Source organism: Indicator indicator, chromosome Z (genome assembly GCF_027791375.1).
Source record: "Indicator indicator isolate 239-I01 chromosome Z, UM_Iind_1.1, whole genome shotgun sequence".
Lineage (NCBI taxonomy): Eukaryota > Metazoa > Chordata > Aves > Piciformes > Indicatoridae > Indicator > Indicator indicator.
The window spans coordinates 2,927,345-2,954,989 of record NC_072053.1 but is presented as its reverse complement, the minus strand read 5'-3'; the positions used below and the strand labels follow the sequence as shown (position 1 = coordinate 2,954,989).

The 27,645-nt window shown below is 36.4% G+C and overlaps 1 protein-coding gene across 3 annotated transcripts in view; it reads right to left on the bottom strand.

Annotated features, from left to right (window-relative positions):
• Window positions 1–27,645, bottom strand: part of MEF2C (myocyte enhancer factor 2C) — a 137,679-nt gene that overhangs the window by 75,231 nt on the left and 34,803 nt on the right. For all 3 annotated transcript variants that reach the window (XM_054397745.1, XM_054397746.1, XM_054397742.1), the window contains exon 3: window positions 728–922. In XM_054397745.1, the coding sequence (XP_054253720.1) occupies window positions 728–781 (54 nt within the window). In that variant the 5' untranslated portion in view covers window positions 782–922. The remainder of the gene's footprint in view (window positions 1–727; window positions 923–27,645) is intronic.

The following is a 27,645-nucleotide window of genomic DNA, read 5'->3' as shown; positions in this document are numbered from 1 at the left end:
AGCAGGAAGGCAGTTTTTAAAACGTATGATCATATTTTAACTAGCAGAGATAGTGTTGATAATAAGTGACAGCTCTCAGCCATCTTATCTAAAGCAGTAGTAAAAATTAGCTAGACAGCCATAGCATCAATAATAGAGACTTTGTTTCATAACTACAACATGCCAATATTACTGTATGTGTGGTTTAGAATGTGTTAGGCTGCTCAAATTCTTTTTAAAATTCAGAGAGGAAAAGATGATTTTTTTTTTTTAACGAAGTGATGCCTTTTTCTATGCTGGAGGTAAAAATGAAAGCACTTCAAACATGCAGATAAATAATTGTGATCTCTGAATGTAGGTGCAAGTCCTCCTGCAGATAGACTCATTAGAATAGTTCACAACACACAATACTAAAAGCCTGTATCCTGTAACAACTTGCAGATGTGCTTAACCACGTGTATTGCACACGGAAGACAGAGTGCAGAGAGGGCCCAAAGTGGAACACAGCCATCAGTCCTTGCAGAATCAAGGCTTCAAGTAATAAATTCCTAACTACGTATGTTACTAAACTTGTGAGGTTTCTGGCTGCTTCCAAAAGAACTTTTTTCTCTGATAGTTTGCCAAACATTGTCTATATATGTAAGTATTGGTATATGTACACAAATTTATCAACTTTTTAATGACTTCTGAGAATAAGTCACCATAATGATATAACATGATGTTCAAATGCAGTATTTTTGCTACTCACCTGTCTGTTACGTTCATCCATAATCCTTGTAATCTGAATCTTTTTTCTCCCCATAGTCCCCGTTTTTTTTTCTCTCCTTCTTCCTTAAAATTATGTATTTTTCCCTTCTCTTTTCTTCCTCTTTCCCGTTTCCTCAAAACAAACCTCCTTCTTCAGCACTTGCACTACTCAATTCACAGTCCCCTGCATCCGCTCCTGCCAAACACAGAAAGGAAATCAAATGTTATTACAGAAATTGATAATTAGATGAAAGTTACTTCATGGAGCTGACCAAGCATCCACATGCATGAGTAAACTATAATAAAAATTTAATGCACCTCTAAAATAATTAATGTATAGAGAAATAATAGGTTAATTCAAAGGCTTCTTTTTATGAACAGACCAATACATCAAGAAATTAAGAAGAGGACTGAAATACTCATTGCCAAAATTTTAACAGAATTAGGTGTCCCTAGTTTTAAGTATCACCCACTGCTCTGATATGAAGAATTACCTAAATCAGAGAGTTAATGAACCTTTCTGTACCTATGTATGCTAAGTAGGCCAACTAATTCATTTCTGAAGGGAAAACAGTCTTGTGTTTTGACAGCAGAGGTGATAATGCTCCTCATTATGCAAATAGGATGGACCTTTATTAAAGTGTTACTTGATATATGAGAGATGTCAGCTACTCTAAATCCAACAGTTTTAAACTTATTGTTTAAGAATATAGATTACTGGAAGATACCTGAAGAAAACAGAAGTGCATTTTCCCTCAGTTCATTTCAATGTGAGTTCTTAAACGTTCTGGCCAATGACTTATAACTAGCAAACACTTAATTCTTATAAAAATTCTTGCACCAAAAGACAAGCTATATAGCACAGAATAATAGGGACAGATGATAATTTAAGAATGTCTTGAAACATATTTTCACCATTTTGGTAACGCACTGATATTGCCTCTCAGAGCTCTACCATTCTGGTTCTGTTGAAGAACTAAGGACAGTTAGATGCAGCATATAAAAATGCTGTAAACATGCCATAAATAAAAAAATTAATTTCTATCATCTGCAAAGTATCCTTAGCAATAACAGAGTTGATAGCAACAGAATAAAATAATTACATTCAATCTAATACTAAAGTAAAAGATGCATTTTTTTCTTCTTAACCATTTACCGTACTTTCATATTTGCAGATACTGAATACAACAGCACAGCGCTGTTTCAAAAACAGAAGAACAAATAAAATATTGAACAGGTATCATTTATAATGATATTTTAAAGTTTTTATGTTAGGCCCATCGACCACTACAAATACCACCAGGGAAATAAACATTTTGGAACTTTAAAACACTGGTTAGTGTTTCCTTATATATTTTAAACTTGCAGTCTCGCAGCCAACCTGATAAATTCTCACAATATGTTATGTAACACTAAGCCGATGTCCTGGCCACTTAATCCATTATTTGGCTCTGATTCAAAGCTACTGAGGTAGAAAAGCTAGACCTCACTCTGATCTTCAATTCTCTCTTCATTGTCTTTGCATATATTAAACTCTAAGATGCTCAAGAGTTTTACGGCTCTACCAAAACCAGCAACAACAAAAAGTTAACAAGCAGTCTGAGTTTTCTAACTAGCCATTATAATTACTATGCTCAGCAAAAGAAATTTTCAAGTACAACACTTACTACCTTTCTGTGCATAGAATCATAGAGTCATAGAATCATAGAATCACAGAATGTTAGAATCATAGATGTGAATGTCTTGTTATATTATCTGCTAGGTATATTTGTAGACACCTAAAGCAGAATATGGAACAACTCACATTCCAAATATAATCAAGTGTCAAGGCTGCAATTTTATTTTAATTAATTTTTTCTTTTCCTTTCTTTCTGCTTTTCACTTATTTTAAAACAGTTCAAATTTTCACAGCCTAAAAAGACACAAAGGTGCTTGATCTTATTTACAACAAAAAAAAAAAAGTTCAAAACATGGAAATAAATGATCAAATAATGATCAAATGTATTCATAAAACTTTTTCCCCAAACAAAGCTATGAGACAGTCTTATCTGATATTCAGTGTTGACAAACAGACCAAGCCTATTTTTGGAAACGGTTTTAAATTTCCTCAGACTGGGTTTCTTTCCTGTTTTTCCTACAGTCTTACCTCAGATACAAAGAGCAAGTTAGACTTATGTTTCCCATGCACATGCAGGACCCAAAGCAGCCTAACAGGCTTTCTCTGTGATAGTAAGCCAATAATCCACTGCAAATGCATATGGAACAACTTCCTTTCCTTTCATTCAGCTGTGGCCAGTGGCACTATCGGCTTATGGCACTACGCCTGTCTAAGCTCTTATTCAGTGCAAGGTGGAAGGTCAGGGTGGACAGATTAGAGCAGTGGTGACAGGGTAGCAAGGATGAGAGCAGTTCTGCAGATCAAGATGCTGATGCTCAGTGAGTTTGGAAAAAAAAAAAAACAAACCAACCAAAACAAACCAAAACCCAAAAGATTGAATACTGAGAAATATCTACCAGGAAGGACAAAAATCTTAGTGGCAGAGCAGTATGTTGAGTCCCTCCCACACACTCATCAGTTCCTCATTTAAGATGAGTCTTCAAACAACAAAAGCTTTTGTAGACAGTTTAATGCCAGAATACTTAAAATTACTATGATCTGCACAAAATTATCTTCAAGTAATTTGTTCAATACTCAATATGCAGAATTTTCTTCTTCATTACCTGCAGTAATCCAGTAATTACACTGGTTTTATTTTAAGTGGGAAAAGAGAGGAAAAGAAAGTTGAAAGGGAGCAAGCGTTATTTGGTTGTTCTACTTTATCGCACAACCTGAGAGAACCTGAAGGAGAAGACAAGAGTGTGTTAGGTCATACGTATCCAACATAAAATTTGCAAGGAAGTACAAATTTTCTTCAACAGGCAGCAGGTTAAATTAGTTTGCATAGAAGGAAAAAAATATCTCTCCTGACTGCTTTTTCCTTTCTAGTGTGATTTAATATAAAAGCTTTTCAGTGTTTCTAGCAAATTTATTTACTTTTTTTTTTTTTTTTTAATTTTTTGGTGCTACTAGAAACAAATTTGGAATGCTATCGTATTCTCTACATTCATCTTTTAGACATATATACACATAAATAACAACATGTACTGCTTCATGTGCTACTCTAAGTGTTTGCCTACAGTTCTACTCATTTCATTAGTATAGATGCAAAGCAGAGAGCTGGACTGATTCCAAATCAATTAGATTCAGATGAGTAAATCAAGACATCTGATGGAAGGGCTATAACCTTCAAAGTCTGGTGACTTCTGAGTCAGATGGAATGTAAAGACCTCTGGAGACCAACAAATCCCTATGGCTGCTTTAGGACTTCACCACCGTTCTCAATACATTTTGAAGATTCTTAAAGATTACAGCTTTAAGCACTTAAAAGTTCCTGTTAACTGATAAATTGTATTTCCCGAAAACTAAAAAAGCATAGCAGTGAGAAAAGTTTATAAAGTACTACAAAACTCAAATAGTACTGCAGGCTTTCATTATCCAAGAGAATCTAAAAAGGAACTTAACACAATTGGAAAAGCTTTGTTGAAGTAACTCTGCACACAAGAGAAACCTTTCAACTTAATGACACAGTCACACGCAAGCAAATTGCATTTAAAGAAACACATAGTTACATGCTATGGTCTTAGAGTCTTCAGCATTTTGTTGCAAACCCAAACAATAAAAAAAAAAAAAAGGAAAAAGAAAAAGAAAAAAAAGGCAACACATAAAAATCAGACTGCTTACAAAAAGAGGAACTTCATTTTTGGCGGGCTTCTGTTCACTATGTGATTTGGCAGAGGCAGTGGTAGCTGACAGAAGACTGATCTGAGCCTTGAGAAGGGAAAAGCACTAATGGACAAATGCAGCAGCAGATGAAACGCTCCTGTCTCTCATTTGTGCATTCACACACAGACATACAGACGTGAGTGCACATGCACATACACACACACATGCACACCCACTATCCCCTCTCTGCAATACAGAAGAATCTTGATAGAATGGCAGGAAACACGCACAGAGTGGTCAGGGAAGGATATGATGTCAGCAACCACGAACAATAAAAGGTGTAAAGGTGCTTCCTTCCCTAAACTGTTCCAGAAGTGCAAAATGGGAACCAAAACTCTCCACTTCCTTCTCCGAGCAGAACTGTCTGAATCTGCTCTGCTGCAACACCCCAGACAGAGAGTTCTTTGAACAGTCACACCAGGGGCAATAAGGAGTATCAAAATAGGAGAGTGAAAATATTTAATTTATAAACAAGAAGGCAGTCAGAGAAAAACTCAGTTAAAATGTGCTGGGGTTTAGCAATTTCATGGTTGCTTTACAAAAGAAACAACCTTGCCATAAAGATGTCCCTGTTCCATTAAGCTGTTTGCACTGTGAGTGGATTAATTAGTTAAAACTAGAGAAGTAGACCAAATATTTTTTTATTATCTTGATGTAAGGAAGCAAACAACAAATGCTGTCCCCTTTCTGTACCATTCTTATCTTGATAAATTAAAGTAACTTGAAGGATCTATAATTTTTTTTTTTTTTTGTGCAAGCCATTTTGTTTGCTCAGAAGAGTTTTGAATCAGGGCCTAAATAAAAATCTCAATATATTAAGAACACATCAGCTACTTTTCCAATGAAAAATCAACTGCAAAAACTGCAATATAACTAAAAATCCACAGCAAGGAACACATATTCAAATGAAATGATTACTCAAACGTTTTCTGTAAAAGCCTTAGCCGACTATGCTCCACGTACAGACAGACATAGCAACACAGTGAACAAACAGCTGGGCATAGTGGATCAAAAAAGGCACTGATCATTTTGGGTCTGACACCTTGAGATAAGTTGAAGAAAATTGAGAAATGGGTGAAAGTTACAATTATCTCTTATGTTGTCTGATTGAGATCACCTGACATTACAGATAGAAGGGGTTCTTCACATTCAGTGTGGTTTTGTTGCATGGTCATTATGGAAGACACAGTTTCGGCCATTAAGAGAAGGGCTACTATAAAATTGTGTAAGTCATCACCATGGCAGTACATCAGTAAAGCAGAAATGGCACAATCTACAATATGGCTATCCAGGCAGAAAGCCATGCAAGAAATGAATCTGAGTCATCTTAAGGTTTCAAACGTCAGTCCACAGCACTCTGATTTAGAAATTAAACATAACCTACATTTATGTGTTTTGATCTTATGGGCAGGCTGCCACATGAAAAGATTGGAAGGGAGTTCATTTTAATCTACTAAATTTAACTCTCAGGAGATCGTGTATTTTGCTACAGGAAGTATAAAACAAACATTTGAGCCATAATGGATATAATGCAGCAGATGAAATACTACAGACTACTAGAGAGACAGCACATCAAACTTAAAAATCTGTACATAAAGAAAATATTTGTAATCTTTAACTACCAAAGCTTATTCATCTTTTCATTTATCTGGCCTGGTTCCTGATCTACAGTATGAGTTTAATTTGTAACAGAGAATGATTCAAGGACAATGAAATTCTGCATTAAGGCAGGAGCAAAATGTTCTTAAATTTGCAAACTGCTAAAAAATCCCCTATATGCAATCTATTAATTAAAAATTTTAGAGAAAAATTGAACCATTTGATCTGAATTCATACTTCAGTAATTTTACTACTGATTTTGAAAGCATCTGCCATCTTTCTTTTCTGTTTTTCTTTCTTCCTTTCTTTCTCTTTTCTTTCTTTCTTTTTCTTTCTTTCTCTTTCTTTCTTTCTTTCTTTCTTTCTTTCTTTCTTTCTTTCTTTCTTTCTTTCTTTTTCTTTCTTTCTAACATGATCTATTAATTTTTAAGTCTGAGCTTCAGGAGGTACACCTTCTTTGCTTTTCACATTTCTGTTTGAATATATTCCTGTAATATTGATAATGTAGCAATGAATTGCAGACAATTCTTTCAGCCATGTTACTGTCTCATAATCAATACCATTATTTGTATTCCTAAGAGGAATAAGCATGAGAATATTTAGCATTGAGAAATTTTGAGAATTTGGAATTAAACACTTGTAAGAATACTTCATCTGTATTGAATCAGGTGATGGTTGTTGCTGTTGCTTATAACTCTAGTATAGTACCAAGTTGTGGTACAGAGCAACGGTGGGTCAAACAGTTTCACTTGCTATTCATTTGTAAAGTTCCCCTGTAAAACCCTTTCTAGGCAAACTGAGCATTACTGCCAAAATAGTGGAGAAGACGGTACTTCCTAATAGCCCTGTTTCATTAAGTCACAGACCCTGTTTTTCAAAGAGCTGAGTTATCCAGATGTTGAGTATCTAGTCTGTAGCCACCTATCAATTTAGTCTGATCCACGCCTACACATAAAGGAGAGTGACTTCAGCTTACCTTTCAGAGGATGTGCTAAGACTCATTCATCAGGCATGGTGAAGGAGGGTTTTCTGAACATACATGTTACACCAAACTTGGACATGCTGATAAAGATTCACGACAGGAGGCCAAAGGCCTTCCAAGTGATTGTGGCATTGGCCACAGATGGTGAGTCATTCCTTGCAGTGGTGCACCAAAAGAGGAAGCAACCACCGGCAATCTAGACGAAACTGATTGCTTGCAGCCCAGTAAGAAGAGATACGTCCCTGCTATGCATGATGAAGAAAGGAAGACTTGGCTAATTTACAATATTTTTATAGAATAGATGAAGAATAATATTTCATTTGTAAAGCAAAGAACGAAGACACTCCTGCATATTTTAAGGAATACAATTAACATCCTAAGAACCATACCCATGAGAAGGTGATCACTAGTGGGTGATGTTTCAGTGTCTACCCATCACCCAGTTGTAAAAAATGGAAAGCAAATAGTTTGAAGAAAAAGTTTGCAGGTTTCATGATTAGGCTCATGATGTACCTTTGGCAGCTAGGCAGACATAATGGGAGTCTAACCAATAAATATGGAATAGGATCCTTGAAGTGCTTGGGAGACTGTCTCAAGCAGAGCAGTTTATTGAATCAGACAAGCTAATGATACAAGGGGAAAAATAAAGGACTGAAAACTTAATCACCTAATTGGTCTGAAAGGGAAACAGTGATGGGGCATGGAAACCTGCCTGAAAATAGAGTAGGCAAATTGGACTACTGCAATTTCAGCTGGGTGTCTCAACAGTTTTGAGCTGATAATTTGATTGGATTGCATTATAGTTAATAGACATGCAATAAATACCAGAAAAAGGTGTTTTACAATTTCAGTCTTTCATTTCTTGTGGTACAGGAGAAGAGGAAGCATTTCAATGCTCAATGTAGTATGATTAAGCATATTCTGTGTTGAAAAGTTGTCTTGAAATCACTCTGATCTTAGTCTATCTGTACTGAAAGGCATCTTTCATGGCTATGAAAGTGCTTACAGTTTGCAAGTAGTCTTATCCACAGATACAAAAGACTTCAGAGAGTGTTGGCTTACTACAGCGTAAGATCTCTAGAGTTAAATCATTGCATCATCTGAAAGCAGTCCTTGGCTGTGGTTAGATCTAGATTTGCAGATTTGTTACTAGTGCTTGATTGTGAGGAAGTCTGCGGTGAGGAACATAAATCCCCACAACGGCTTTTAAGAATCTGGGGAAGATTCCAGGTATTATTGGAAAAAGCTATGTACTGTAACATCAAATCACAGCCTGGGCACAGGTGCTTGGTAATGCCAATGGCAGTGGCAGATGATTTTAGATTGTCCTCTATTTGAAGAAAGTCAGGATTGATTCTCAGAAGAATTCTTTGTTACCAGAAAAGAATTTTGATTACTTTCTGCTTGCAATTTGCTGAATTGCAGAAATGTAAGATAAGAGAGCTGGAGACAGCAGTGTCTGAACTATGGTCAATGATCAGACTTGAAGCAACAGAGCAGATGGAGAACAGAATTTTTGGGTAAAACAGATGAACATACTTAGATTACATGAACTTCAGAGGAATTTTATACGTGCTTACCTGGTGCTTACCTGAAACCTTTTTCTCACTCAAAGACCACTCTAATTGTGTTTAACACAAGCTGAGTTCTGCTGTTCTAGATTTGTGCTACTTCATTTCTGTGAGGATTTAGACTATAGAATCCTAATAATCATATTTTGAAAAGTGATGTAAATGAATCTTTTCAGAAAGTTTCTAGAGAAAAGAGGAAGCTTTTAGAAACAGGAATTTTGTGGCTTGAATAATGAGCAGAAAACATAGTAAAGACCCCCAAAAAAATCTCTTTAATGAACTAGGCAAATGAGTGAGCACTGCTGAAAATTGAGATTTACGAAGAATCATGTAAAGAGGTAGAATAGGCGCAAAAGTGAGGATGAAAATACCTTAAAACTGGGAATATAAATGTAGAAATTAACTGAACAAATGACTGAGATGTGAATAAGTTCCTCACTGAAAAAAAAAATGTCTCTGCCAGACAATAGATTCTATAGGAATACTGTGAAGGGGCTAATAAAAGGAATCTCTTCTAAAATGACCAAATTGAGTGACAAAAGTTGCCAAGCTAAAGCTTGAATGGAAGTAAAACTGTTTGGGGTTAGTGATGGGAAATATCTTGGAAGGAAAACTGCATGGACATATTAAGGTGGTATAACCTTTTTTTCCCTAGCTAGTAAATGTTGCTAGTGATTTTGCCGTTTTAACAATAATGTGAGTAATGGCTGGAAGATGAAAAGAAAGCAGAAGGTCTAGGATTACTGCTGGGAAGTGTAACTGTGATCTTACAGACATGAATACTTGAGTAAAAGACAGCAAAGAACTTTGTTAGGTCTTATTTTCTGGAAGTTTGTGATTGTGATCATGAAGAGAAGCTGAAAATTGAGAGACATTGAGGGAAAAAAACTCATTTAGAAAAAATACAGGGAGCAGAGTCCTGAAGTAAAACTGACACAGATAAATGTCTTTGGAGAGTTACTGCTGATGGGAAAGGGAACTCAAACATTAATACTTGATAATGGACATTAGTTCCTGAGTCTTGCCACAATTTGAAAAATTAAAAATCTTTGTAGACAAACAGTATGAACAAAATATTTGAATCACTTGTCAGTTTCCCTCCTTTAATGAAAACAACTTGTAATACTCTGAATTTGGATAGCTACTGAAGCCAAAAGGGGGCAATATCTCTTAAGAATATCCCCTAATTTGTTCAGCTTCCAGACAGAGAACTGAGGCAATCAACATGAAAGACTTCAGTGAGGTGTCCCTGAGGCACAGAAATTCCTCAATTTCTGACCAATATTGGGAAATCTATGTGCCAGTCTCTCAAGCTAAATAGCTAGTAGTTCACTCTGATTCCTACTCAGGCTTGAAAAATTTCATTTCATATAGATTAGCTAATGCTATCTATCTATCTATCTATCTATCTATCTATCTATCTATCTATCTATCTATCTATCTAATTTTTCAACAATATATCTTGTATGATGCAATCAGTCTCTGCAACTGAGTCTCACACAAGTGTGATTTTAAATCTAGAGAATGCCACTGATTCCTATATAACTACTCCTTTATTCAAATGCAAACATGAGAACAGTTCTATGACTTGTATTGAAAAAAGAAGTTAGACAAGTTTTGAAAGCAAAATTGTATCTATGGTAGGTTAACGGAGTTGGAAAAAATAAATTGCCTTTATGGTGAACAAGCCCTTCTTTGGATCTTCAGTGTTCCCAGAACTCAACCTTTTTTTTTTTTCCCCCAGCTATAGCAGTGGCCTTAATGAAATCTATTGCCTCTGCCTAGAAAATAGATCCTCTCTTTTGCGTGCCCACTTCCAGAAACACACCCTTTTCCCTTTAATCCCTGACCTTCTCAGAGGTGTCAAGAATTAAATGTATTTCTTCTGAAATGTAGACTACATAACATGGTGGATAGCTGCTGAGCTGTTAACTGTTCATTCTGTGTAAATGTTAATATGATAAATATGAGTATAAAAACTACAACACTCCCTGAACTCAACTGCTTGCCCATAGACAGCTGTAGGCTCAAAATAAGGAGGGGAAACAAAAAACAAACAAAAACCCCCCAAAACCCAACAACAGTCAAAAAAAAAAAAAAGGGAGAAAAAAAAAAAAAAGAAAAGAAGTAAATATATCAATCTTCCCACTGACCATGACAGCTGAAAAGTCTACATTAACGCTTCCAATTCCACTCAGACTTTTTTTTCCCAAGGACAAAAGGAGATGAAATGTATGTTAGGTACATAATAAGGCTAATAAAAAAAAATGAAAACACCTGCATTTCACTGCGTAAGGGTGAGGAACTGTCTCTCTCTGTGGAATATATGTCTTCTTCTAATGGCAAAGTTCATAAATTAGCTGCTTTTAAATACACAAAATACACATAATGTAAGTAGAAACATGTGAACTGAGAATACATCTGTGCAAAAAAAAAAATACAGAGGCAGTATAGTGATAATAATATGATTACAATGATCTGATACACCCTATAAGCCACATGATAGGAAATGAACTTTGTTCAAGTATCACCTGGTGTCCATGTCTGGAATTTTACATGTTCAGGAGGAGGCATTTATTAAAAATTGTAAGATTCTGGCTACCAAGAAATAAAGAATGTGGCCATATCTGCTAGTGCCAGCACACCATTATTCATTTGCTGAAGCTAACTTGCTTTCTACCTCCTGACTCTGTCTTGACAAGAGGCATTTCTCTGCATTGGAAGATCCAAACTGGATTCCTACTCTTTTGGAACTTGAAAAAATGCATAAATGGGCAAGGTTATAAGAAAGTAAAGACACACAGAATTTCCTATGAAGGAGAACACAGGAAAAGATGCCCTTTGGGGAAAAAACAGGCAAGCTGCCTGGAACAATTGGCTTGTTGAAGAAGGAATTTTCTCTTCTTAGTGGGATGCTCAACAGATTTTTTTTTTTTTTGTCCTTGGTGGTGGACAAAGGGGCAAGCAATATATGTATATTTCTGTTAACAATACTGAGATGAAAAAAGAGAGAGAGAGCACACCAAGGAGTTCTGCTTTGATATGGTAAAGAGTTGCATTTTAGACACCTTGAATCAGTCACAAAGAGATAAATAGCCCTGTCTAATTTAGCATGCCGCTCAACCACCTGTTAAGTTCACATTCAGGTTTTGAAAATGGTGTTAGGTAACTAATTCATGCTTTCTAAGTATGTTCTTCTAGTTCTTCGCAGAATCAATCTAAGAGCTCTCACCTCAAGACCCGTAAAAGCAGATTTTCTAATGAAATGGAGGGTGTTTACCACAGAGGTACACATACCACTGCCTTCAACTAGAAAAGCCAAAAGTTGATCACCACACTCTGCCTACTGAACCTCAGCTGTAACCACTCCATTAGCTCGCGCAGCTGGATTTATTTGTTTTATTTGTTAGACACACGAAACACATTGCTTTGGCAGTAGCCAATGCAGAAAGTCAGCATCCTTGATGAATATTACAAGAAAACAGACATATAAAGTGTGCTTAATTTGCAGAGGGGAAATAGAGTGCAATTTGCTTGATAGTCTCCGTTCTATCTTGAATGAGAATATTTTTTCTTTTCTTTCTCTAACCGGATCATCGCCAGCATTGCTCATTTTATTATTATCCTAGAAGCATGCTGAAAAAAACCAAAACATAATTGATACAAAGATACATTAGTTAAATCTTTTTGTGGCCTTGAATGCACGTTATGTTTTCTCAGAAACGGGACTTTTGGAGCTCTATTGATATGCAAGGTGATTTCTGACAAAAAAAAATTCTTAGAAACAGAGAGCTGTGTCAAAAATATCAGGCAGCATAGTGTAAAGAATTGAATCTAAGGCTGGGATGCAAACCTGGCTGAGATTTGCTCCCTTTTCATGTCATCTTCAGTTTTTTACTCAGTTTCTTTGTTGGCCACTTGGGGATATGAAATGTGGGGATTTGTTAATGCAAATGTCCTGAGAATTAAGTTACACAGTCAAGAAATTCTGGGGACTTTCTGCACATAGAATATAATTCTCATCCAGCCTAGTCAGTGAGTGTGTAAACAAACAGAAATGACCATTTAGCAGATTTTAAAATGTATGAAAGTAATGTTAAGGGTAATATTCTGATCACAAAACTATTAAAATCCCTGATTTCAGAAAGTTGTCATTACCTTGCATATATAAAATTTTTATACACAATGTTGTTTTAGCACCACAGCCCTTTATGCTAACGTATATCGTCTTGAAATAAAGATATTTGACAGTACTGTCATATAAGGTCCGACATGGTACACAGCAGATTCATCAATTTCCTGTTTCTTACCCTCTCTCTCTTACAGCATCCTAATCAACCTAATTAAAGCTTCGTTCATTTGAAACCTCAGATGACAATTTGTTTAACTCTATCCCACTGTGGTCTTTTTATAAAGAGAATTAAATTTGATCTTCTGACAGCAATTATTAAATGATCCCAACTGGCCCCAATTAAGACACATGGCTCACAGGCCTCAAAATCCAATAAAGTGCCAAGCCCTCTCTTTCACTTGTACATCTTCCTTTACCTTTATTTTCTTAAAGCCAATTAAGCTCATCTTATCAAGTGGAACAGAATGCCATTGTGTGGACTGATTCAAGATACAAAGCATCAATTTACTTTTGCAGAGCTGGAGACAACACGTTCAATATGATCCTTTTGAAACCCCTCCCTGACTTGATTCACCTAGCTTGAATGCCTCTCACTGTGCTGCACATGACCTACATATGCTTACTTTTAAAACACTACCTACAATGAGCAGTGATTAGAGAAATACATCAAATATCCATGGTGTGAGTTTCACATTGCTTAAAATTCTCCTTGTGGCAATGCACCTCTTCTTTAAACACTTCCACTTGGTTATCATCTCTTCATTTCAGAAATCCAAAGCAATGTGACACTCATGTAACTTCTGGGCTTGACCTTTTTTTACTTTTAATTTCTGCTCTAATTTTTCCACACATGTTCAGGAGTATGCTGTGAAGAAACATTCCCATGATTTCACGTAAAAGCAGGTAGCCCCAGGATTTGGAACTCATTGATTGTGTGATACTCCAGGGAAATAGCTGAATTAAAACTAGCCTCATGAGACTGAAGTAGCTTCTACACACATCTGACTCTTCTTATTCTAAACTCTAACACCTGCCTGGAAACTTAACCCTCATCTTTTCTCTGAAGAACAAATGGGACAGATTTATCTACTGCCATTTGGTTTAGGTCAAAGCTGAGCTGTGTGCCGTTCTGCTAAATTAATTGTAATGCAATTGATATTGTTTGACATAGTTTTTGAAAAGATGATGCTTCATCCATTTTATGACCAAACTCTCCCTGTGTATTAAAACCTAAAAGATTTAGTATCTCTGCACATTCACCCTGAATACAGGTTTCAGTAAAAGCATATTAAAATACAGCACACATTTTCTACCTCAACATTTCTAATGAATTGCTCTACAGAGTAAGATTTTGTGCACAACTATCATCAAGAGAGTAAGTACAAAGTGGAAAAAAAATACCTCAAAGCAATACTGCTTCCACTGTGGTGAATGTTTTCTATAATCCATTAATTACACACCAAACAAATGTAAGCACAATATTTCCTTAACACACACATACAAAGAAAAAAAAAGGTAGAAGGACACTAAATTTCCATGCAACGTTTTCTTTACTAGCAGGAATATTACAAAGTTTATGTAAAATGTAATTAGTCACATTTCCTGTTCAGCAGGGAGACATACTTCATGAAAATTTAAAGTGATGACGACCACTCCTCAAAAAATAAACCAAATTTCTTTTCAGAGAACTTGCGAATGCTACATTTAGGAATTAAAAAGATTATTGACTTCCAAAGGTAGGCAACAGTTTTACTCCTAGAAATGTGATATGACTCTGATAAATATGAACTATAACACACACTATCAAGTTTTTAGGGAATTTCTAATGGCACATCGATATTTCTGAAGATTAAAGAAGACTTCAGTGTGCCATGCTGCAAATTGTTTCTCATTGTATTCTAATAATCCCATACAAGATGTTAATTTTAGATCATTCCTTTGCTAAAAACAGCAAACCCTGTAACAGATTTAGTGCAAAGAGCTGAAAATATCCTGTGGAAAAAAAATCTGTACAGAAATCAGATCAACCCAGATCCTGCCGTTACTCAGCACTGCAGTGACGTGCAGATGTTTGTAGTGGTTTAAGGAGCCAGCGGGGGCTGGAAACTCTACATACTCAACTCCAACATGATTGCAATTGAACCTCATCAAAGTAAGAGCTCATAATTTGTCACAGAAAACAGCCAATTAACATATGTTAGAAAAAGGCTCCCATAAAGATAATATATGATTAAAGATCCAATGCAGCTGTCACAAATCAAAATTCTGCATTTTAAAAAGAAATATCAGACTGGGTTTTTGAATATTTACCTTGATAATAGATACTATATTTTAAAAAAATAGAGAAAACAAAAAAAAAACCCAAACACCCCTAATTATAATATTTCCTCCAGGTTTGGAGTTACAACTTAGGGAGATCCGGGTACTAAAGCACTATTTACTGTTCTGGCTGCTGTGCTGTAAATAGTTAAGACCAGTGCCAAAACACAACCCTTATTTTGTTTTAGTGCTATTTTAAAGGACAGACCTTCATTGTGAGTGAGGTGGCCTTCATTGATGCATTTTTGTTGTCAAGACATTCCTCTGAAAACACAGCGTGTCCTTATTGCCATGAAAAATGCAGCACTGTAAAACTGTGCACTGTAGCCCCAGGGCCAGCGCTGTGATCCTAGCTATTCAAACGCATGGCCTCGAGTAAAACCACACCTCAGCCACTTCCATTATTTCACATTTACATGGCTAAAAATGAGATCTGAATGTAGCTTGCAACCATCCGTGAAATAAATACATTGATTAAAAGTAGTTTTTGCATATATATGTGTGGAAAATGAAGCCTGTTGCTTTATTAGCTCAGAATCCTGGCTGGGATGCCTGCTCTGAACAACGGACTTTACTCCTTACATTTTGTACGGAAATATTTTAATTACTGAGCTGCTGCATAATTAAATAGGCTGCCTTTTTTTTTTTTTTTTTTTTTTAACAAGCGTTATGCATTTTTCTTCCTGCTATCTTTCAGGACCCTCCATGACAAATGCCTTGGAGGCATTTGAATAGTACCTTGTTTGTGTGTGTGTGCACACACATATGTGTGTGTGTCCTTGTCTTGACATCGTGTTGTAAAAGGAAGTGCTTCCTCTTTTTTGTTTGAAAGAGGCCCAAGAAAAACAAAGTTTTGAAACCCAGAAGTCTAGCTGGACATCAGTATTTTTAAAAACACTTTTAACTCCTATTCACTTCAATATAATCTTATGTGGGTGGATAAAATCAAGGATAAATTGTAATCAGAGAATAACACAATGGAGACAGCATTCTCCAGAAGTGGAATGTGATGATTTTTAAGGGTCTTTTCTCCTTTTTAAATATCTCCAATTGTTCAGAAATGTTGTCTCCTTTAATGCTAAGAGGTGTAGTTTGTGTCATCAGCATTCTCTCAAACCAGCACTTATTACAGTGGTACTGAAGTATCTGTTGACTTTAAAGTTACAATTTCAAAAGCCCTGAACAGGCACTGGCTTTTGAATATACTAGAAACTTATAACACAGCGAGGTCAAGAGGAATACTTAAGGTTTTAAATTTACTCATGTGTTTAGGACTGTGCAGAAAAGATCAAAGGTATTGAACATTTCTGACCCATTTACATGGAGAAAAAAATTCTTAACGTTCTTTACTGTTCCTCACATTAGGACAAAAAAAAAAAAATTACAATCACTGTCCCTTTTAACACAACACTGTGAATAATGTTAAGGTTATGCTGCCTTTTCTTTTTTTCCTCAGGAGTGTGTTCATTGATTCCCAAGCAATCAGTAAAATTTTTGATTAAGATCTCAGAAACAGCTGAAAATCCCAAGGCTTCCCTACTATTGAAACTTCACATGTCTTTGACTGTCCCCAACTAATGACAGTAAACTATGCAGCCTCAAGCTAAAGACATTAATTTCCACTTTGCAATGAATAGACCAAAAGACTGGACAAAATCTATTCAATATCAACTACATTACATCTGTTAAAGAAAATACACTTCTGGCTGCAGGGATATATTAAAATTCAAGGTGCAAAATAAGTAGTACTTAAAAAAATAATACAATAAGCAAGAGTTAGATGAGAACTTTTTTGTTTTGTTAGAATAAAACTGCACATTTTGGATAAACCGGCTTCAAATCTAGCACTTATTCTTGACAATAAATCTGATTTACACAAATGCTGCTAACAGTAACAGCAGAATTAAAGGCAAATTCTTTGTCAGAAGGTTATATTGCTTCAGAGCAATTTAGTATTCTGTAAACTCTAAACTTTCTCTCCTCATAAGTAAAATTGGATAATTTTACAAGTAAATTGTGCATAAATGACAAGTATCAGACCACTGCTATTGAGCAATGTATTTTCCAAGCATAACTATGAAACTGATCTGCTGCTTACTAATCACAGTATCTCCAGGTAAGAAACCTCCTTTTTTCCCTTTAATTTCAGATTTAACAAATTCTGCATGACGAAAGACTTAAAGAATGTTCATTCTCCTGTCTATCCATGTTGTACTGCAAAAGGGAAAACCATCTGAGTCAGTAATAGCTTCTGCTAAATGGAAATGTTGACAGTATGTCATAACCTAATTCAAGATGTTACAGAGTTTTTTTATAGCTCTTTTAAAAAATCTAACTGAAGAGCTTGGAAACAGAGTTCCTGAAAACAGTATCTCACTTTCTGATTGCTTCTGCGCATATGGAGCTTAGAGGCAATTTTTCTGTTTACTTCAACAGTAGCAGTCCTAAGACTTTGCAAAAAGTTGAATACATTGTGTTAAAAGTCCGAGACCACTCTTGTACCAAGGTTGCAGACCCTGTATCATCTTACCCATGCATCTCTATGGCATTATCCTCTTTAAATAAAGAAATAATATGCTGATGCTTCTCAGTCTCTCTGATGAGTCCACCGCGTGGTTCTGGAGAGGAGAGAGAGTTACCACAATGTGGAATGCTCTAAATCTTCATAAGCTACAGCAAAGCTATACTGTTACAGAGCATCATAAAGCCAAGGTGTAAACCTTTCACAGTAAAATTATAGTAATAATAATAGTAATAGTAATAATAGTGATAATAGTAACAGCCACAATAATAATGGTAGTAATAATAATAGTAATAATGATAATAATAAAGAAGTCTCTTTACCAGCCATGTCAATGCAAAGGTATTAGTCCTTCACATTACCTATATGTGACCACTGTGGAATCTATGGCTGTACTTTGCAGTTTTGCACTAAACAACTACAGAGTACAAATTAGGAACTTCAACAGCAACTACGGCTTTTGCCATCAAAACTTCAGTGTTACTGAAAACTTAAAGGAATATTTTCAAGCCATTTTAATCACCCAACATTTTCCCATACCAGCTCATACATCTACTTTTCAACACCAGCAGCCTGAGACAAGAACAAACTGATTTATAACCCATGTTAGAAGAGCTTGCTGCTCAGTCGTCATTTTTTTTTCTTGGCTCCAGTAGATGGAAGCAACTCTCTTGCGGGGCTTTAAGTTTAGTGTGGTTTTGGGGCTGTTTTTCAGGCCAAAATCTTTATTTTTATATTTATTCTGTTGTCTGTTGATCCTTTGATGTCAAATTCCCAGATAATTTGTTCCAGTTCCCAGAGCAGTTTCTTCAGATGAGAACCATGCGTTAGTAAGTGTGCAGCTCCTGCTGAAACCTCTTGCAGGGATAAACAGAGCCTATAGCAAATCTACATGAGCTTGTTTCTGGAAACCCCTCTGCTGCATGGCTCTGTAGAAATAACCACTGACAAGACACATGCAAGGAGTTGACAGTGGTATGGATTCAGGTGTGTACAGAATGGTAGGGGTCAGTCGTACTGTACAATACCTTATCTGATAGAAAAAAAATGGAAACATGACATATTTTTACTATCTTTGTTAAGCCAGTGCATCCGTTTGTTTCTCTTCACCAGACAAAAATATGCTGACCGTGACATTCAGCATTATATCCATAGCAGTGAGGTGTAAGAAGGATTTCCAGTACAGAGTTTTTGGACCACAGGCAACCCTGCTCAACCTGACTTGTCTGATGAAAAGCAAAAGAGTTACAACATGGCACTTCAGGACATGGTTTAGTGGGCATGGTGATGTTGGGTTGGACCTGATGAACTTAGAGGTCTTTTCCAACCTTAATAATTCTATGGTTCTAAGACAAGTAGAGAGTCTGACAATACTTGGAGCAGACTCTGAGGGTTCCTTCAAAATGAAGCAGGCTTTGCACCTTCCACAGGCAAGGTTTACTCCATTTCAAGACAGATATGCATACAGGAGAGCTTTAATGTTTGGCCCTGTTTTCTTGTCAGTGCCGTGCTCTTCTGTGGTGTAAGAAGGGGAGATTAGATGTTCATCTTTTTAAAGACTTGTCACCCTCAATTAAAGAGGTGTCAGCTACTCTTAACCTGCATGGCATATGGTCACCCTGGTTAACAAAGGAGACACTTCCCTGAGTCTTTGCAGTCAAACCAGCATGTGCTGTGATCCTGTTGATTCTCACAAGCTAATCAGGGTCAAGCTGGGTCAGATTTATGTACTGCAAATTCTTTAGGACAGGAACAGTCTCTTCCTATAAGCTTCTACACAAAGAGACAACAGGTAAAATAACAGGTGTTCGTTCATAACTGGAACATCAGGATCCTACTGAACTCTTATGTATTTAAGTGGACTTAGCAAAAGACCCCTAAACATTTGCAGGTAACATCTGAAGTTAAGAGAGATTTCAACTAATGGTGTTTTGAAGGCACCATGCTAAGAGAAAATCATTTACAAAACCAAGATCCTTGTCACTAAGAACATTTCATTACAGCTTCTATAAAATGAATTATGTCTAACATCCTGGCTAAGTTCCACCCTGGATCATTATTCTGTGATATAAATTCTAAGGTAGCGAAGAAGGCATTGTTTACTTTTTGGTTTATATTTGGTGATATTTTGTCTTTGTTTTCTTAAGAAATCAAGACCTCAGTTTAATATCAGCCTGGGAATGTCAAATCTCAGTATTTGGTAGAAAATTATTCGAATGGCCAAATTCCAGTGGCAGAACTGGTGGGGCCTATACATAACCAGTAAATCGGTTCACCAAACTTTGCCAAGAAACACAATCTTTAAATGAGATACCAGAATGTATTAACGGTAATATAACATACACATACAGAGGATGGGGAAGTCTACTCTACACTGCTGACTTGGCATCTTGTGAAAGACAGAATAGAAAGTTCTCCATACAGAAAATACTTTGTAGGCAGAGGGGAGCAAGATATACTCTGCAAGTATATTTGTAGTTAAACCCAGTCCAAAAAAAAAAAAAAAAAAAAAAAAAGGAGGGATTTTATGTATACTATGTATGTGGGGGTTTTAAATACTAACCAGCTATTAAGTTATGGGTGAAATTTAAACTTTCTGTACTCTTTTGAGATGGAGAGATGAAAAATGTCTGCTAAGTAATAAACTATCTCTAGTATCAATTCTTCATGCAAGAACTTCTTAGAACAGAAGTTTTCCCATTGTGATAAACCAGAAATTGGTGTTCCACAGAAACGTTGCTAACTACCAGGAGCTAGATATACTGTAATGTGCTAAGTATCATAAAGTTGATACTAATAGGTAGTGTTTCCTAACACTATTCTGTCACATATAGTAGAGCTATTCTTGGTGCAGAGGCTTTATTTTCTTGCCAGTGCTGGGGAATGAGGTGATTCAGGCATCATCCCTTCAGTTAAATAGGTGGCGAAATTCTTATCTCTGTAAGCTTAACTGCCTACAAATTCTGTTACCTGAAAACGATAGAAGGAGTTGATTCTGCCTCTCTACTCTGCTCTTGTGAGACCCCACCCACAGTACTGTGTCCAGTTCTGTTGCCCCCAGCATAAAAAAGACATCAAACTGCTAGGATGGGTCCAGAGTAGGCCACGAAGATTATCAAAAGGCTGGAGCACCTCCCCTATGAGGACAGGCTGTGAGAGCTAGGGTTGTTCATCCTTGGAGAAAAGAGGGCTTCACGGAGACCTCATAGCAGCCTTCCAGGACCTGAAGGGGGACTGCAAGAAAGCTAGGGAGGGAATTTTTACAAGGGCTTGTAGTGATAGGATGGGAATGGATTGAATCTTGAGGAGGGTGGAATTAGACGAGGTATTAGAAAGAAATTCTTTACAGTGAGGATGGTGAGACACTGGAACAGCTTACCCAGGGAGGTCATGAATGCCCCTTCCCTGGAGGTCTTCGGGGACAGACTGGATGAGGCTTTGAACAACCTGGTGTGGTGGAAGGTGTCCCTGCCCATGGCAGGGGCATTGGAACTCTATGATCTTTAGCATCCCTTCCAACCCAGACCATTCTGTAAGAATTTTCCTCTACAAATACATATCTTCCTGATGAAGTAAGGGAAACTTCTAGGGGTATTAAATTTGCTTGCTGGCTCTCCTGGAATAATGCATGGAATAATGGCTTTTAGCTTTGTTAATTTGAATATTAATATAATAAAAAAAAAAAAACCCTAAACTATAAAACATTTTATTTGTTCCTTATTATGCATCAGATAAAGGCAACCTACACTGACACAGGAATCAATGTAAAATATGAGAAAATAAGTTAATATAAGATGGAATGGGAGCCATTAGCAACTCTGAACACTTCTAAGTAGGCAATGCTTAGCCTAAAGTCAGGTTTTAGAAGGCAGTATCTGCAAAGTATCAAAGAGCTGAACAAATCCATCAAAATGTCAGACACATTGTGTTTAGATGTCTGCACAAAACCAGACAACCCCATCAGCCTTGGATGTGGATAGATTCTGCCCAGAATTGGACTGGAAAGGTAAAAGGACTTAAAAAATACTGTAGGTCAAAATCGTAAGTAAGAGGTTCCAGGACAGACACCAGGCAGAAACAGTAACTGTCAATAGATACAGACACTGAGATTTGGTGAGACTAATCTAGGAAGAAATTACAGCATATGCACCAATTTAGTTTCTACTGAATCATATTAAAACAAAACCAAACAAAGCAACAAGAAAAACAAAATCCACAAAACAAAAAAAACAAACCTTCAAATTTTAAAGCACACTGTATTTTAGTGCATTGTTTTTCTATGGTTGATGGAGTTAACTGTCTTGCAAATGCATTTATAAAACACAGAAAGCAGTGAAACAAGATAAAGGTGGTACTGCAGCATGAGCTTGAATTTGTTAATACACTGTTTACAGCAGTTTCAAAGGCAAATCCTCTTTTCAAGGCTGAGTATCAGGCCACTTTTGCCAAGTATCAACACTGACTTGAATGAGATTTTCTAGTGCTTCCTACTGGCAATAAGATACTTCTTAAGCCTGAAATTTCAGCCTATTATTAAACAAATTAAGCTTACATTTTCCAAGGTACAGATGGCAAGATTCACTTGTGTAAAATCATTTATCATTAAATTTACGAAGGACACTTTAGATTTCAGTTTGCTGTTAGATCTGCAAGGAAGAACATAGTGATATATTTAATTGTACTTTTATGGGGTTTCCCCCTCAAATTTTGTCCATATTTCAACTGAAACGCATACAGCTTTCCATACAACAGGGTGAAAATCATTGTGGAGGACACTAAGACCCCAAATTAGGGGTCAGCTGGATATAATTTGTCTTCAGTCTCAGTGAAGATAAAGCACCTTTTGAAAAGTACGGTACAACATACTCAGTACACTAAGATCGTTAGCAAGTAATTACATATATTGTAATCAATATCTGTTATAAGACTGATTTTTTTTTTAATAAGCATTATAAAACGGAATCCTTTGTGGACTATGGAATGAATATTAATATAAACTGTCACTCTGTTCTTGACTAACTGCATGACTTTTTTGCATTTTACTGCAGAAAACAGTCCCGCTCTCGTGGCGGTGGGGTTTGTATCTGCGTAGTACGATGACATGTCAGGTACATTATGAAACCAAGAAGTGTGAAGGGTAAATGTGTGGAGATGGTGGCTCATCTCAGCAAGGCTGTGCACCTGTTGCAGTGTGCTGTGACTCCCTTTATTTCCTCCCTGTTCACGAAATGCTACGTAATTTAGTTTTATATTCTTCTTTTCTGCCAGCTAGGCAACAATGAAAGAAATTCCTAGTTTGCATTTTAGGAATGTCTGTGTACTCCCTATAACTGAAATTCAGGTAGTGTGGTAGTGTAACATTTTGCCCTTGCTGTCTCCAGTAAATCTAAAATGATTATTAAAAACCTGCTGCAGCACATCCCTTCAGAAAATACATTCTACAACTTCAGTTCATTTTTAATTTCTTGTTGCTTATCAAGGATCCAATCTGAGATTACAAAGCAGGTTTCGATTGTGTTATAGCCCAGAGTCTCTGTTTTGACCTTTTTTTCATCAGTGTACACATGTATTTTATTTCCCTTTTGATGTCCACATAAGATAAATGCATTAGTGGCATAAAACTTAAAAGAAAATGAAAACACTGAAAATGTGTAATAACTTTCCAACTTTTGCATGTATTTTAAGGAAAAATGCTCTTTAAGTGAACATTAAATGCAATATGCTGAAGAGACAAACCAAACACTCAGAAATTTATGCATCAGAAGGACTCTGATTTGTTCAGTCATCTGACTTATCTAATGTCCCTCCATCTTAATATCTGAACTCGAGGTACTGCCCATGGTATCATTCCTTTTACCTCTACTATGTCTGCAGTAGTGCATCTCTGACGACAAGGAAAAATCAATCGTTTTAGGTCTTATTGCCAGTAGACTAAAAATATGCTACAAATTTGTTCTTTCTAATGTAGTATTTCAGCTTTAGGTTACAAAGAACACCATCTGAACTTGTAAAAAGTCATGACAGAAAAAGTCCAGAAGCAACCTTGCCTTATGGACCCAATCAAGTTGGGGTACTACAGAAAGGACTGAGATCAAAAAAGGAACAAAGAATTGAAGGTCCCAGGCACCAGCTTGTTTAAATACATTTGTTCAAATAAGAAGGAAAAAAAAAAAAAACATAATCATCTGTTAAAAGGAAAGCATTTTTTTGTGTCTAATATAGTAGAGAAATTGTTAAATAACAGCTCATCCTCACAAAAAGATTACCTGTGCAATGCTGGCAAGGTCAGGGTCAGCCTGGGTTATCAGCCGTGTGCTGGTAAGTACCAGACAAGCGACTAAGCTGCCTTGATTCTCCTTTCTGCACTGAGTAAGCGCCAGTTTCTAATTGCATGCTGAGAAACAGGTAAGTGAATAACAGTTTCCCTCAACTTGGAGATAAATGTTGCATTCTGACACACTTTTTTTTTTTTTTGACTGTATAAATTAAGACATATGTAGGGCATAAATCCCTGAAGAACAGTGTCCTAAGCATCCAATCAGGAGGGAAAAGTCATATACAATATTGCCGTTCTTTAAGGATAACTCTGAGTCAGCTCACTGTGAGTATTTTTCTAGCAGGTAGATGCAACCAGCATTGAAACACATTCTTATTTAATGTAGTCATTTTATGCATTTCATTTACAACAGTGTTTTGGAAAAACAATCTGAAACAGAAGAAGGTATTATTTAGCAATGTAAAATGTACTGCGTATCTGCACGTCTGATTGATCAATACTCTCACTGTGAGCATCAGGTATAGCATGACTAAGAACAAGGAGTATGCTCATATTGGTTATTCAATCCCTGAACTGTAACAGAGCTATTTCTGTGCTTTGAACAAAAATAGATTAACACATCTCTTTTACAGATTTGTATCTAGGGAGAATAAATCATAAAGCAAAAGAATGCACGGTATTCCACGATGCCACAATAAAATTTGCTCATAGGAACCAACGCTATTAAAAAGACCACATTCTGCTGGGATTGTAGTTCAAGGCCTAATGATTAAGAGTAAGCTACCCAGAAGACTAACCATTAATGAGGATTTGTAAATTCCCAGCTTAATAATATGCAATAGTTTTGGACTGTTTCATGAAATATTTGGGCTAAAAAGTTCCTTGATATTCTCACTGACTGTAATCCATCAAAAGACTATTAAAATAACAGGACAAAAAAGCATGCTAAAAAAACCAGCTATTTAGCTGACCTAGGAGTCTGCACTAAATTTAGAGAGATCTAAATATAGATGTGAAGTTAGCTTCAGGTATACATGACAGCTTCCTCCATTTCCTTATTTTTTCCTGGAAATAACTAATTTGTAAAATGTGATTTAAGAAAAAAATTCCTCCAGCAACCTCCTTCTCCCCCCCCCTGCCCCTCCTTTCTTTAAGACTAGCTTTCAAGTTGTAATAATATATGCAGTCTAGAAAGTCTAACAATTTTATTCTGACTATTTAAGTAACCTGAAACCACGGAATGCTTTAAAAAGTATTTAAAACAATTTAAAAGCACACCACCACACCAACCAGTCAATCGAAGGCTTAATGGGGTGGCATTTTACTTGGCAAAAATAATTGTGACATGGGTATGACATCCAGAAATAGTAAACTTGAACAAATGTGTAAGTTTTTGCAGTACCATGGCTTGTAGCCCCAAACCCACAAGCCTTAATGTATATGCCTAATTTGAAACACTCAAATACTTCACTGAAGGCTGCAGAACGGTTCATGTTCCTAAAATTAAGTACACATGTAACAGTTAATATGAATGAAATCACAAATGCTTTTACTGCATCCCAAAGAGGCAAGCCAATGAGAACCTGAAACCAAGGTGCACATCAGAGATGCAAAAGCAAATCCCTGACACTGTTCATAAACCATTGGTAGGTACAAGTTGCATGCAAACACAGGTACTGTATTCAGGTGAAAGGCAGTACTACCACTGCATGGAACAGGATTTAGAACAATTTGATAAAAAGTCTTCCAAACGATTCCACAACTGAATTTAGGTGTGAAAAATGCACTTGATAATTAGGTTGAAACTGCAAACATGGCACTGAATTAAAATGCAAGCCTTATGTACTGCACAAAGTACTTTAAGAACGCTCACAAGTCTAGAGTTCATCTGACCTCACTGACGCCATCAGCATTTGGCATCTACTCTAAGCTTCTTCAAACATAGGCTTACTTCATTATCAGTGGAGAAAATTAGGCTCTATATAAACATAGCTGTAGACATCTCACCCCAATTACAGGGACTGTAATGGAGGTAGCAAGACAGACTGCCAGACAAGCAAATATCTGAAGCTCCGTGCAGCTGAAGCCTAGTGACTTTGCACAATGAGAACAAAAAAGGAATAATTCCTTGTAAGGAAGAGGAATAAAGATTAAAACATAAATTTTAACAATACATAAAGTGCATGAATGGCATGTGTCCTATTTAGTAAGCAATTATACTAAGTTACTATGAATATTAACATGGAAAAGCTTAATCCTTACCACGCAACATGAAACTTTACGAGATCACCATCAACAGCTACAGCACTAACATGCTTCAGTTACTCAATAAATAAGGAAACAAATTATGGAATAGCAACTCCCAAAAAGAATTACTGAGAGCTACCACAATAAATAAGTTTTTAATAGGAATTATGCTATAGTGGAGAAAAAAAAAAAAGTAGCCAAAAATGTAAATTTAAATTTAATTTTTTACTGATAAAGATATATGGTTCAAGACAGATTTCCTGGAGGAGTTCCTTCACTGAAGGCCTATCACAGCAAAGGACACAACTTGCCAACCTAAGAAGTGATGCTGAGATTCCTAAAATGTGCTATGGGGGTAGTGATATCTGTCAAGATGATATTTCTGGAGGAGTTCTCGAAAATAGCCAGGATCTAAACCATTAAGGATTTAGAAACTAAAAGAGTAAACTTTAAAATCAAACAGCTACTTCATAGCAGACAAAGTAAATGAGTTAAGGTACAAGGAGGATGAACATATTTGCCATAGGCAGGACAGGAGTGTGTCAGCGCATTCTGAACAGGCTGCAAGTGACAGAGCTGAGCTGCTGGAAGCCTTTCTAGGAGGGAATTACAATAATCCTCTCCATCAAGAGGGCATGTGCTGCTGCTATGAGGTCATCACAGGATAAATAAGGGCACTGTCTGCATCAAGCACACCACTAAAAAGACATTTTTCAATCTCATTCACTAGAGAAATCTCCACAAAGGAGAGGGGAAAGAACTGGACATCAGAATTTGTACTACAATTTCCTACTGTACTCAAGTGCCCCAAAGCAGTCTGTTGAGACATGTAAAAAGAGAGAGCAATCTCCTAAAGATTACAAACACTCAGTGGTAAGATTTGTGCTCTCACTGTGACTGAGGCAGAGGTAGCCTGTGTGAAAAGAGAGCTATACTTGTGGAATCCCTGGAGGGAGAGGCACATATCTCCTTACAGCTCAAACTGGGATGAATTCTTTGATATTTAGCATTCCTACAATACCAACTGCAAGCACACACTTTGTGACACGATTCTGGTGTCTGCTAGAAGTAACCTTGAACTTCAGGGCTGCTTTGAAGAAACAAAATATCTTTATCTCACAGTCTGCACAACAAAACAGGTGGTTAACTTAAAATACTCAACTTCCCCATGCTTCTGCAAACTAAAACTGATTTTTTTTTTTGTTTGCATTTGTGCATGTGGAATTGGCTGATTAGCTGAAAAATGTATTGTGAGTTACAGTAGCACCCAAAACATGTTCTTAAAACATGAACATATTAAATATGTATACACCTCAAAGGTCAGGGGTTGTAAGTTAATTGAATTGAATTAAGGTAATAAAGCATCATTAAATACATTTTCTAATACATTTATGTAAGTTGCATCTTGAAAACTTATCAAATTATTCACATTATTGGGGAATTAAAGT